The sequence below is a fragment of the Benincasa hispida genome, chromosome 8, assembly GCF_027475165.1.
Source record: "Benincasa hispida cultivar pf3 chromosome 8, pf3_genome.v1.1, whole genome shotgun sequence".
NCBI classification, from domain to species: Eukaryota; Viridiplantae; Streptophyta; class Magnoliopsida; order Cucurbitales; family Cucurbitaceae; genus Benincasa; species Benincasa hispida.
The window spans coordinates 17,591,993-17,607,000 of NC_143485.1; the positions used below are offsets into that span (position 1 = coordinate 17,591,993).

Below are 15,008 nucleotides of genomic sequence, written 5' to 3' on the forward strand. Positions count from 1 at the left end.
GTGTTTATAAACTACAGAAACCAACGAGATTTTAGGGCATCAACCTCAACACTCCCAACTATCCCTTTCTTGCATTGGGAGTTCCTCTCCCGACAGATTTTCCTCGACCAAACTCCTGACGATCTGTTTTTCTTTGGGAGAGAATCTTCCGATGTGTTTTTCACTATTTTCCGACGATTTTCGGCATGGGAGAAGTGCAATTTCTTGTAGTGGAATGTGCTTTTTTAAAAAAAAAAAAAAAAAAAAAAAACTGGAAAATGGGTTCATTTTCATAATAATTTAACATCCCCCATTGTGAAACTTACAAATGATGAGAGCAACTTAGTTTCTTCACCACATGCTTTTAATTATCTGTTGTAGGGTTTTTTGTTTCTTTTTGGGTGTTGCATTTCTTATATTGATGAATTATGGTTTTAAATCTATGGGGTTTACTAGTTTTTGTGCCTTCAGGTTCACCAATTTAAATTGTGTACTTTGTGTACATTTTAGTATGATTAATACATCTAACCTACGGTAGGATGGATTTAATGGTCCACTCAAATGGTCAAACATGTTCAACATTAGAATACAAATTTTGTTCCCACCAATTACCGTAATTCAATTGCATATGATTGCCTAGCTTGACTCCAGTACTGGAATTATTTATTGAGTATTTTAAATACTCATAATTTTCTTAAAATATTTTTCGAGTAACAAAAATACCGTACTGAATGCTTTACGAGGAGATCTATTGACGATACCATGAGACAAGAGGCATTACTTCCGCTTAGTTTCATCTTTTCAATTTTGGATGTTTTTAACGATACCTTTTGAGTTAGGAGCTTTAAATTTAAATGTTTTTTTTTTTTATCCAGTAATGTTCTAATCTAACTAAACTTTATTTTCGCATTCGTAGCAACTATTTTAGTGATAGTTTAATTTATTTTTTAAAAAAAATTATCTTAAATTGAATGGCTAACTAGTTTTAGTTTAAAATTTCATACACGTATTAATTACCTCGTTAAAAATCTCAAAAAATTGGTTTGAATTTGTCGCGCTCCTACTAGAGGTGTTCAAAAATTCGATAACTTGAAAAAACCGATCAATCCAACCCAACCCGTGCGATTTGGATTGGGTTATCAACTCATATGGGTTGAGTTGGGTTCAAATAAATGAAAACTTTATGGGTTGGGTTGGTTCATGGGTTCACCTAATATAACCCAAACCAACCCGAATTTATTATTAACTTTAAAATATATTTTATTTTTGTTACTTATAACACAATTATTTATACATATATTGATTTTAATTTTATTTATTTTAATATTTTTTTAATAATTTATTCTTCAACAACTTATAAAAATAGTTTCTTTACACTTTAGAAAGAAAATTTTCACTATATAAATTGAAATTGAGTTATTAATCTTAATTTAATATATGAAAATAATTAAATTAGATTCTTACATATTTACGTTTTGCTTCTTTTTAGAATAAAATTTTAAATAAATGACCTTATTAACCCAAACCAATCCAACCCAAATATTTAATGGTTGGATTAGGTTCATTTTTTAATAAGGATTATTTGAGTTGAAGAAATTTACAATCTAAACAATTAGTTTGGGTCTAAAAAATATTTCAATCAAACCCAATCCATGAATATCCCTCACTCCTGCCAAATATATATATATATATATATATATATATATATATATATAATGTCTCACAAAAGGCGTGGAATGGGACAAAAACTACCCTGGTTTTTAAAAATAATAATAATAAACTTACCAAACATATATTATACAAAAAAAAAAAAAAGTTGTAAATTAAGTGTCACCACAGTTTTGAATTAAATTGCTATTGATGATATTTGGTAACCCCTCCTAATTTCCACCTATTCACTTCCCAACTCCCAAATACAACTATGTGTAATGCTCATGCAATGCAACAAAGTTATCGAAATTTCCCAGAAATTTCCTTCTTCAATAATATTTTTCTTTTTATTTTCTTCACACTAAAAACCATTCATGAGATTTTATTTCCTCTTTCTCTCTCCTCTTTAATTTTCACCTGAAGATAATTCCTCCTTCGCCGGAGCACCGCCGTGGTTGGTGTCATGGGTTTGAATGAGCCGCTGGTAATTGGGGATTTGGAGATCGATGGAGGTGGCGAGACGGCGGCCGTGAGGTTTGGGTTGGTTAGAGATTTGTGGGGAAATTTGGTGAAAGTGGTTTTTGGTACGAAGCTCGCCGTGCTTTTTCCGGCCATCCCTTTGGCTGTGGCGGCGGATTTTTACAGCTTTGGAAGAGTAAGCCATTTGTATTTTTCAAGTTGTAGAATTCAACTTTTTTCTAAATTAATTTTTTCCATTAAGATATTATTTTGGTTCATGATCTTTTATTTTATTTGAATGATCACCAGAGGGGAAATAAAGTGTTTTCTTTTAAAAAAAATAATTTTTATTAAAAAAATGGTTAAAAATTATTTAAATTATATTTTTAGATGATCTTTTATTTTATTTGAATGATCACGAGAGGGGAAATAAAGTGTTTTCTTTTTAAAAAAATAATTTTTATTAAAAAATGGATAAAAATTATTTAAATTATATTTTTAGATTATTTTAAAAATTATTTTGTGTGATTGTGAAATCTTTCAAATTTTTCTAAAATAATTTATTTTCAAAATTAAACTAAAAATTGAACCAAACACACCCCACACAGTTTTGATAAATTTTTAATTTAGTGGATCGTAAATTTATAATTTTATAGGAACTAAAATGGAAATATTTGAAAGTATTACAAATATCATAACAAAATACAATGTATGAAACCAAAATAATCTTTTAACAAAAATAAAAATAAAAATAATAAATTCTCGATGAAAAAAAATCGCACATTTGTTTTTTTTTTTTTTTCATCATCATCATTTTGCTTAAAATACAAGTTTTGGTTATGAGATTTGTATCTTTCTAATCTTTGAGTATTAGAAAATGTTTAGTAGATTCTTGAAGTCGTGTTTGGTAACTTATTATTTTTTTTTTTCTAATTTTAATATTAAACATATTTTCTCTCCATTGTTTACCAAGATTCATATCTTTATTCGATACAAGAGTTGAATTCTTAGTCAAATTATTAAAAAAAAATTAAAAATCATTTTTTTAAGTTTTAAAAAATTTGACTTGATGAAAAATATTGGTAAAAAAAAGTAGATAACAAAATAAAGAAATTTAGAAGTGGAAGAGTATTTATAGACTTAATTTTCAAAAAAAAAAAAAAAATCAAACGATTACCAAACGGAGCCGAAATCATCAAATTTTTTGTCTAATAAATTCCTAACAATTTTGAAATTCTTAAAAATTAATTGATATATTAGATTAAATTTAAAATTTATGCGAGTGGAATCCTAAATTTTCAATTTTTTTTTGTCTAATAAAATGTTGAATTTAAAAAAATACTAAAATTGAAAGTCTGAAACCCGTTTAATAATCATTTAATTTTTTTGTTTTTGATTTTTGAAAATAAAGTCTATTTTCTCGCAATTTCTTACAATGATTGGTATCTTTTTTAGGTTAAGAGAGTTGAATTCTTAGTTAAATTTTGAAAACAAAAACAAGTTTTTAAAAACTACTTTTTTAATTTTAAAATTTTAATTTTATTTTTTAAAACATTAGTAAAAAATGTAGATAATAAAATAAGAAATCTGAGGTAGAAAGAGTACTTATAAACTTGATTTTTAAAAGAAAAACTAAATGGTTAATAAATGGGTACAAAGATGAATTACTAAGTTTTTAGTTTAATCATATTTGTTTTAAAATGAAAAGAAAAAAAATGCTAAATTATATATAAAAAATACCCTTCGTGTTAAACTTTCAAAACTTTCGAAAATGCTCTAAAACTTCAAAAAAAAAAAAAAAAAAAAAAAACTTTAAAGTAAAAATTCAAAAAATATAAACAGAAGTTAATATCCTCTTACTTATCTATTTTTTTTCTCACATCTCATATTTGATACCCTCCTACTTTTTCATTAATTGTTTGGTATTCATTTATCTAATTTTATTTTTTTAATAAAACTACACACTTCAGTTAATATATAGACTATAACAAAACAGGGAATAATGGAAGCACCATAGAAGATCTTTAGAACTTAAATGTTTTAGCAAGGTTGTAAGTTAGTAGTTAACTGTGCGTTAATAGTCAAATAAAGTTCAATGACATTTTTGAAACAAAACACTAATAATTTCTATCGAAAACTAACTGTAAGGATATTTTTTAATTTTTTTTAAAAGTTTAAGAATATTTTTTTAAACTTTTGAGAATTCCCAGATCTTTTTGACACAAATATAAAGTTTAACAACATTTTTTATAATTCTTTTTATTAAAAAAAAAAAAAAAGATGGGAACTATTTGGGCTCACTTTTTATTTCACATTTTGAATTTTTAAAAGTAAATGTTTTACATAAAACAAATATCTAATTAGATAATTATGATTGTGATGTTGCATTACATTTTTTATATTTATTATAAATTTTACAAGTAAAATTGATAGAATGATATATATATATTTTTTAAAAAATATATCTATATATGCTTTTGAAAAAGTTGGAAAACGTGAAAGAAACACACTTTTGTTATCTTCAAGTTTTATTTATAATTATGGAAACATTTCTTAAATGTGAAGAGATAAACAACTCAATTAATTAAGAGGTATGGTCTTGACCGAGAAATTATAGATTTAGATCTCTCATATATGCGTTCAATTTTTTTTTTTTTTTTTAAATGATAACCATAAATAGTTATGCTTGTTGTTGTAGTTTATAAAAAGTCAAAATTATTTACTTTAACTATTGTAGTCTATATATTTTTAAATATCAATACATGTCACTAACCAGATAGAAAATTCACATTTAAGTGAAGAGGAAAATAATCCACATACGTCGTTTATCGTTTTTATTATTATTATAAATTCAAAGTTTTAGAATTTGATAATTTAGATAATAGATGTTTGAACCATGGATTACTAATTTGGTAGGTAATATTATTTTGTTTTTCAAGAATGTTTAAATTTGTTTTTTTTTTTCCCTCAATTTTTGATAGAACATTAAACATTTAAATAATATTTTAAATATATTATTTAATGGAGTTTGACTTAAGTTAATGGTGATTTGTGCCACGTAGACATGGATATTTGGTTTGAGCTTACTTGGACTGGCCCCACTTGCAGAACGTGTCAGTTTTCTAACTGAGTAAGGACGACGCTAATTACCTTTCTAGCTTGCCTTTTTAAATTACTCTTGCAACAATAAATATATTAATAAATATGGATAAATGTTTTCTTCTTTGATATCTTAATTTATATATTTTTTTCTCATTTTAACCTTTATATTTTTAAAACATTTGTTTTAGTTCTATATATATTCGATATTTAGGAGTTATCTCTTTCTTTTTTAGTTTTTCTCTCGTGGTCAACGTACTAAAAAGTTCACTATGTTGTTCGTTATGCTACTAGTTTTTTTAAGATTCATTGGTTTTTTTTTCTCTTAAATTAATTTCAAATAACTGATATTAAGATTTATTGCAAGTAGTAGTCCAAAAATTAAATTCAAATACTTTAAATTATAAGAACTAAATGAAAACGAAAATTCAAATTATACAAACAAAAATAATAATTTAACCAAATGAATTAAAAGTTGTCATTGTATGGATTTCTTTTCTTCTAATTTCCTTTCCTTCCTCTTCCTTTGCTCAAAAATCTCAGGCAGATTGCATGCTTCACAGGGCCCACAGGTACTCAAAATTTCTATTGTCCATTTACGAGATTGTTTATTTTAAATAATAAAATTACTGAAAATATTTACAAATAAAAAAAAATATTATAGTTTATCTACGATAGACTACTATCAATGTCTATCGTGACAAATATATATACAAATAGTAATCTATAGCAGTCTATCAATAGATAGTGAAATTTTGTTATATTTGTAAATATTTTAGTTCATTTTCTTATATTTGAAAACATCTTTTTTTCTAGTTTATGGGATGAAGGCTATAATTTTTTTCAAAAATTTTGAAGGCTATATTTACTTTTAAAATTTCATATAGGCTATATTTACTCTTAAAATTTCATATTTTAATTAGATCACTAATTTAATCCAGAAACTACCTAGATTTAATTTCAAAAGTCTAAGAAGTTTCAACTTGTTGAATTTTGAACTATAATTCTACATAAGTTTGTATGGCACGATCTGATGATAGACCTATTGAACAAATATGATATGATTTAGTATAATGATGTTGGAAATTTTTACTTAGATATAAATAAAATGCGGAAACCAAATTATATCTAAACATTCTCACTCCACATATTAGAGTAAAAAAGACTAACAATTATATCGTTACCAAATAATAAAGAAAAGGAAAAAAAAAAAAGAGAACAACACCGAATATATACTGGTCCACCCAAAGTTCAGGACTACATCGAGTCTTCTCTCTTCTAAATAATACCAAAAGCCAATAATTTAAAATAAATAATAAGAAAAACACAAAATAAATCAAGCTGCAACGAACTGAAGGAAAAAAAATCTTCAAAAGGCCGCACAAAGTCTTCTGCCGCAAGTGTCCTCCAAAATTGCCGCTCGACCCTTTTTTGTTCCGGCCGCCGTTTTTTTTCCGGCCTGTCGTTCAAACTTTGCACACACACACACACGTGCGTGTTGCAAGCCTAAATGAAAATAAAATGGGCCAAGCCCAATCTTTAATTCACCAATTGAAATTCCCTTCCGTTTTGACCAAGTCAAAATTGCACTTATGTATATAAATTTTCATAATGTGTGTCCATGGAATTTTGTCTTTATAATTTCAACATTCTCACAATTGGAGATAAAATGACAATCTTACTTCCCACTATAATGAAACTCATCATCTTGACAAACTCCAAGACCTAAATCCCACTACAAATGTTATCTCTGATCTTCTTGGCAAACTCCACATTTCAACATAAAAGCAGTAAAATCAACAAAATAATAAAACAAGAAACCACCAGAAAAATAATTATAGCTCATCTGTTCTTGCCTCGAGGTATAGGCAAGCTATGTGGAACTGTCCCCTAGACATAAAGAATAGTCACGTACTCCCACTTCAACTAAGTGGTACCAACTGACATCTTCTTCAGCCTTAAACACTTGTTCTTGAAGAAGATACATTCTATAAATGGTTTGGCTCCTTCTTTCAAACCTGCTACCAAGCTAGAGACTTTATCTTCGATCTTAGTAACTACTTTGATCTTCTACTTTGATGCCCTTATTCGTTTCGCAACTTCATCAATTTATTTGACTGTTTGATAATTGGGGGTTCGTGATAGCCATTAACTTTCTCTCTCAAACTTTCCAATTGCTTTTGAACTGATGAACCTTGCTTTGACTGATGAACACTGGCTATTATTGCTGTTGGCTAAACTGTACCTCTACACCTACCATCTATAACTTTAACTGACATCCAACGTCTCTCTAATCCTTTAACAACACTAAATCAATAACTGTATATTGTAGAATTTATGTGGCCAACTGCCACTACTTGGGATTCTAACTTGAGTTTACATTGGTGACTGCCAAACTCACAACGCTGTAAACCTTATCATCCAACTTGCCAAAAGAGATGAGATTTATTTTCATCCTAGGCACAAAACTAATATCTCGTAGTACTAACTTTTCTTCACACTCCATCTTCAGATTAATATTCCCACCAACAATTTTAGAAACTCTACCATTCCCCATCTTCACTAGACCGCGATGTCTTGATGTGAAAGATGTGAATAGACTTCCATCTGAAGCCATATGTACAGAAGCTGCACTATCAATTGTCCATTCATATGAGTGGCTACTATTTGTGTGTTACTCTCAACACAAGCATAGACATCACTAATTAATTCTTTATCAGTTTCAACTAGATTTATCATTACTTCTTCCGTTTCAACCCGATTTACCTCCTGTTTTCTTTTCCAATCCTCTTCCAATTTCATGCATTGATTTTTTAAGTGACCTTTCTTGTGATATTAAAAGCATTCTATCTCCTTATTCTTATTCTTCCACTTTTTATGACTGCTACTTGACCCATCATTTTCAGAGTCTATTATACATTTACCTTTAGTCACTACTAAACCTGAACATACAACAGATTCTTTGCTACTGTCTTTCCTATGAATTTCTTCAAATATAGCTAAATCACAAATCTCTAAAAACTTTAAAATATTATCCCTAATTGAATAAGATATTGCAATTTTCATGGTCTCCCAACTATCAGGTAAATATAATAACTAAACAATATACATCTCATCGGTAAATTCTATCTTAACAGATTTTAACTGATTAGTTAAAGCGAGCCTCATTAATATAGGAATTAACATAAGTATCCTCAGTCATTTGCATGCTGAAATACTTTGTAAGAAGATAAGTCTTACTATTGGTATATGGTTTCTCATATCTATTTGTAAGCACTTCCACCAACTTCACTGCATTAATCTTGTTGGCTACAAAACTACCAATGTTCAATGGCAAACACATCTTGATGATTGCAACTGCTTCTTCATTGAGGTTCTCCCAATTTTCATCCGATATCCCTTTCGGTCTCTCATTCAATGTCTTATGCAACTTTTTATAAGTTCAAAAATCCTTAATTTGCATCTTCCAATGTCCGAAATTTTTCCATCAAATTTCATGATTCCCTCGAAACCTCTTGGTTCTGATAATCCCACGACTCTTGAAATAAAAAAAAAAAAAATTTTGATGCCATCGGTTGGAAATTTATATTTAGATATAAATAAAATACGGAAACTAAATTATATATAAAAATTCTCACTTCCACAAATTAAAGATTAACAAATATAAAATTACCAAATAATAAAGAGAATAGAAAAAATAGTACGACACCGAAAATATATTGGTTCATCCCAATTTTGGGACTACATCTAATCATCTGCCACCTCACACGCACATATATATGTGTTGAAAACCTAAATGAACATAAATTGATGTTATTGTCTATAAAAACATGTTTTTAATTGTCTATTTTGTTTTTCTATGTCAAAGTAACATGTCATGTCATTACAATACTAAGTCACAAGAAAAGTTTCATGCACACAACCACCAAAATCTAGAGATGATTAGGTATTTTTCAAAAAAGTTTTTAATATATCACTAACTTCTTCTAACAATTTGACACTTCTCATTCCCACGAAACTATTCTTAAATGTTTGCTCTATGACATATGAAAGATATTATTGTGGTACTAGGAATTTTTTTTTTTTTTTTTTGGTTATTTGATTAAATGTTTAATTTGAATGGCAGTTGGTGGGCTAGTGAATGCAACATGTGGGAATGCAACAGAGTTGATAATAGCAATTTTTGCTTTGCATCAAAACAAAATCCATGTCTTGAAGTTTTCCCTTTTGGGTTCTGTTCTTTCCAATTTGCTTCTAGTTCTTGGCACCTCCCTTCTCTTTGGTGGCTTATCCAATCTCAACAAGCAACAAACTTTCAACCTAGTAAGCCAATACAAAAAACAAATATGATATGGTTTGTTAACGATTTCGTTTTTCTATACAAAGTTTTTAAAAACCAAGTCTCGGCTTATTTCTAGTTTTCGTTTTTGCAAATTATGGTTACTTGTTTCCTTGCAATAGTTTTTCCTTTTTTTTTTTTTAGAAAATTACATTTTGTTCTTGAATTTTCTCTCCCAAGTCACTTTGGCTCTTGAGTTTTTAAAACACATATTTTTCGTCTCTTAAGTTTATCGAAATAGGTTTAAAAGGGTGCCTCACTTATTTTCTAAAAAAGATAGTGTAGTTAACGATAAAAATAACAGAGGGACCTTTTAAACCTTTTCGAAAATTTTCAGAACTAAAAAAAAGTATGTTATAAAAACTCAGGAACTAAAATATATATATATATTCATATTTGAAGCGTCTCATATGTTTTAAAAATATACATGGAAATCTAGGTCAAATTTCAAAATTATGATCAAATTTTTGTAAATAACTAATATTTTTAGTTTTCAAAATATGACTAATGTAAGTATTTTCTAGCACTAAGTGTAATATTTTCACGCTTAATTTTTAAAATTCAAAAACAAAAAATAAAATAGTGTTTAAGCATGTTTTTTTTTTATAACCATACAATGAAACTAATAAGTGAAATTAGATTTTCAAAAACAAAAAACTAAATGACTATCACAGAGAGTTTAAGTTTTAAAATTTTTTACCGATAATGACTTCGTTCAAAAAACAAACGAAAACAAGAAACAGAATGTTGATTTGCAATCGTTTTTTTTTCTCCATTTAACAGAAAGTGGCTAATGTGAGCTCTGTGTTGTTGCTGCTGGGATTGCTATGCCAAATGTTGCCATTGATGTTCACATTTGCATCACCAAAAATCTCAACAGACATTTCTCTACTTCAATTATCAAGAACTTGCAGCCTTCTAATGCTCACAGCATACATTGCTTATGTCTTCTTCCAGTTGAAAACCCATCACCAATTTTTCGGTCTACCACAGGTGACGTCGAGATCGTAATTAACACTAAGAGTACTTTTTCACTATATTATAAATTACTGATTAAATTGTAAATTTAGTTTCAATGATTTCGTTTAGTAGTATGATTTATAATTAAAATTTAGTCCTTTGATAGAATCTCATAATAGTTCTATTATAAATTTTTATTAAACGAGACTAAATCCTCACTTTTAGAATTATAGGGACTAAATTCTAATTTTTTCGAAATAAAAATGTGCAATTTAACTATATTTTGGTTACATGGTTGGTTCTGTTGTAAGGTAGCTTTTATTTTTTTCCTAGTAATTAAAGTATTTAGTTTTTGTTATTAAAAAAATAAAGCCTCGTTTGGTAATTTTTGAAAATTAAGCCTATGAAAACTACTTCTACTTTCAAATTTCTTCTTTTATTATCTACTTTTCACTAATGATTTAAAAAATCAAACCAAATTTGGAGGACTAAAAAAAGTAAATTTCAAAAAGTTTTTGTTTTTGGAATTTGGCTAAGAATTCAACTATTATAGTTGAAAGATTCAAATTATCGTAAGAAATATGGATGAAATAGACTTAATTTTTTAAAATAAAAACCAAAATCTAAATGGTTACCAAATGGGGCATAAAGTATTAGTTAACATAAATCGATTAGAACTAAGAATTTTTCTCCATAATTAATAAAGTTTAACAATAAATCTTTGTAATAAACAGGAGGAAGAGGATGAAGAAGAAAGGGCAGTAGTTGGATTTTGGAGCTCATTGGCTTGGTTGGTTGGTATGACCATAGTCATAGCTATTTTATCACAATACATTGTGGCAACAATTGAGGTACATCAACTTTTCCTTCCTTTTCTTTTATTTTTATTTTTTATCTTGAGTTCCTTCAAATTTATTATTGTTGAGGTCTTGTTTGGTTATTTTATTTATTTATTTATTTTTTAAATTGAGCCTATATCATTCACATTTCTTATCATGATTTGCATCTTTGTTAACTACAATAGTTGAATTTTTAGCAACTTCCAAAAACAAAAACAATTTTTTGATTTTTAAACAATTAGTGAACAGTAGGTAAAGGAAGAAATTTAGAGATATAAGTAGTGTCTGTAAGCTTAATTTTTAAAAATAAAAAATAAAATAGTTATCAAACAGATCTAAATACCATCATTAAAAATATAGAATATTTAGGAAAATATTTTGATAAACAATTTCAATTAAACATATTTTTGTTTTGAATAAAATACTAATTAGCCACGGACAAGAATGTCTCTTAACCGACTATCATTATGTTTAATTTTGACCATTATTAAAAGGGAGAGAAAGAAGAGAAAATGTCAATTGTTACTTCGGATTCTATTATATTTTAGTCATTGTAATTTTAGCTATGCTCTCAGTAAATCATAAATTTAGTTATTCTGATTTAATTTTTATTGAAATAAATTAAATAATAATAATAAGTTTTATGTAAGTAAAGAGACTATATGAAATAGAGATGAGCATCGATCTGTCGGAGTCAGTTTTCTGACCAAACCGTCACCAAACCAACTATGATCAGTTTAGTAAATGTTCAAATCGATCTCGACTGTGGTGGTCGGTCAGTTTGGTTATTTTATTCTTTGAAATTTTCTTTTGAAAATTTTCCAAACTAATACCAAGCGACCGACCAGTTTTTCGGTCTATCATGCCCACCCCTAATGAATATATTTTTAAAAACTTATCTTTTTTGGAATAAACTAACAACAAAAAATGGAAAGAAACTTAAAGTATAAGGACCAAAATGATATTTTATTAAAAATAAAATAATTGTCAATTTTCATATATTATTTTTTAAAAAAGATGCGTAATATGTATTTACATTTTAAAATCGGATAAATTGTAAAAATCACCCTTAAAATATAATGGTACTCACAATTATACCTTCAAATTTTCAATTGTAACAATTAAGCTCTCAAACTTAAGCATTAGAAATTAGATCTTCAAAATTTAAAACAGTTGTAGAAATTTGACCTTGATAAAAATTGTGAACACTCAAATTTAAACAATTTTTACAATTATATGAGTTAGGTATGGTTCAATTTTATCGCGTAGATAAGTTTAATAGGTCAATTTCTAATGTTTGGAAGTATATAATTACAACATTAATGTTTGGAGGTATATAATTACAACTATCAATAATATATTTAGGATGGTTTTTGCAATGGATTAGGAATTTTTTTGTCTTAACACATTATAAATTTTGACCATAGGATGCATCAAAATCATGGGGAATTTCAGTGAGGTTTGTAAGCATAATTTTGCTACCAATTATGGGCAATGCAGCAGAACATGCTGGATCAATTATTTTTGCTGTCAAGAACAAATTGGTATTTATATTTACATTATATACCCCCCAAAAATAAAAACTTACAACAAAAAATTTATCTATATTTTTTAAAATTTTCCTTTTGCTTCTTGTGTAGGATATAACATTAGGGATAGCCTTGGGATCTGCAGCCCAAATTTCCCTATTTGTGGTAATTATACTAGTCCTTAATTGCAAACTTAAAAAATCATGATTTTAATCACCATACTTTGTAAAATTGTATAGTATAATCCCATAGTTTAATAAACGTATTAATTTTAACACCTAATGTTGAAGTAAAGATGTTACGTCTATTTCATACGAAGAGCTAAGAGACCAATTTTGGTGATCTCTTACCATATTCCTAAGTTAGCGATAGTTGTTTCGTACAATGTCATTTTTGTTAAATGTAGATAATGACAATGACAGAGTACACATTATCATCAACATTATAATTTTTAACCTAAGATTTGAAATTAAGTAAATTACTTGAAGAAGAAAGCAAAAAAGATTAATGTTACCATTAATTTTCTAATTGTTTTGTTGATGGTAATTTCCAAAGGTGCCCTTGAGTGTGAATGTTGGATGGTGCATGGGCATCAAAATGGATCTTGATTTTGGTATCCTTGAAACAACTTCTCTTGCCTTCACCATCATCTTGACCATCTTCACTTTACAGGTATTGTATTTTTCACATTATTACTCCTTAAAATTAAGTTCATTATGATCCTTTTATGCTTTTCATATTCATTTCATTTTAGTTCGATTACTTTCAAATGCGGTTAAAATTTAGTTTATTGTATTTTTATATAGTTTTGCAGCATAATAATAATAATTCAATTGAAGGTCGACATATAAGGTCGTATTTCCAAAATTTATTAGAAGAAAGGTTGATATGAACTTTTTTTTTTTAAAAAAAAAATTAACCATCGACCTAGTAGTTAGAGACCAATTTTAATATTTATAGAAAATTATAAGATTAAAATATAACAAAATGATATTTAAACCAAGTTGTAATATCAGTGATTACACTTACATTTTTAAACAGAAAAGGAAGTCTCAATTGGTTAACTATTTTAATTTTTGAAAAATTTTCACATATAAAAAAAATGTCAAATTATTTACAGAAAGAAAACACTGATAGACTTTTATCAGTATCTATCACATAGTATCAATGATAGACTTCTATCAGTTTCTATCATTAATAAACATTGATAGACTTCTATCTACCTCTATCAGCATCTATCAAAGAAGACTAAATTTTGTTATTTTGTATAAATAGTTTATCTTATTTTTTTATTTTTGAAAATTTCTCTTAATTCTTGTTGTATTCTATTGTTTCAACTTAAATTTATAAATATACTAATTTTGTTTTATAAAACTAAGTCAAAATTTGAGAGGAAAAAAAAAAAAAAAAAAGTAGTTTTGACATAAGTCTCACCATCTTTTCTTTTTTGGCCAGGATGGATGTTCACATTACATGAAAGGAATGGTACTTGTCCTATGTTATGTAGCAATTTCTTCCTGTTTTTTCTGTTCATAAACTATTAAGTGATAAGAGAGATGTTTTAGCCAAGTTATTTGTGTGAGTTTTTCTTGGTGATATTTTGTTACATTCTCATCAAAAAAAAAAAAAAAAAAGAAAAAACTTGTATGTATGTCCTCTCCTTATCTTATTTTTACCTTATTTATCTTATTTATCTATCTATATATACTCATCATCAAGAAAATAAATAAAATACAAACATATTTGTGGTTCCTAATAAATAATTAGGAAAAGATCATGATTTTTTTTACCTTTATATATTTAATTTAGTGACTCAATTTAAATTTTTAGTCCCCATTTTGTAATCATTTGATTTTTTTGTTTTTATTTTTTATTTTTTTAAATTAAGACTAATTCATCCACATTTCTTACAACGATTTGTATCTTTCTTAAGTATAATGGTTGAATTCTTAGCCAAATTCTAAAAACAAAAACATTTTGAAAACTATTTTTTTAGTTTTCAAAATTTAACTTTGTTTTTTAAACCATTGGTGAAAAGTAGAAATTTGGAGGTGGAAGTAATGTCCACAAATTTAATTTTTAAAACAAAAACAAAAAATAAAATGGTTACAAAACGGGATCTTATTTTTTTTTCATTTCATCCATTTGAGTTTT

The 15,008-nt window shown here is 27.1% G+C and overlaps 1 protein-coding gene across 1 annotated transcript; it reads left to right on the top strand.

Annotated features, from left to right (window-relative positions):
- The first annotated feature begins 1,878 nt into the window (after nucleotides 1-1,878).
- Nucleotides 1,879-14,527, top strand: LOC120083753 (vacuolar cation/proton exchanger 3-like). Its single transcript, XM_090316233.1, has 10 exons — nucleotides 1,879-2,284; nucleotides 5,151-5,218; nucleotides 5,731-5,759; nucleotides 9,314-9,510; nucleotides 10,310-10,519; nucleotides 11,221-11,337; nucleotides 12,753-12,869; nucleotides 12,966-13,019; nucleotides 13,410-13,526; nucleotides 14,310-14,527. The coding sequence occupies exons 1-10, from the start codon at nucleotides 2,093-2,095 to the stop codon at nucleotides 14,388-14,390; spliced, it is 1,182 nt and encodes a 393-aa protein (XP_090172359.1). The 5' UTR covers nucleotides 1,879-2,092; the 3' UTR covers nucleotides 14,391-14,527.
- Nucleotides 14,528-15,008: the final 481 nt, after the last annotated feature.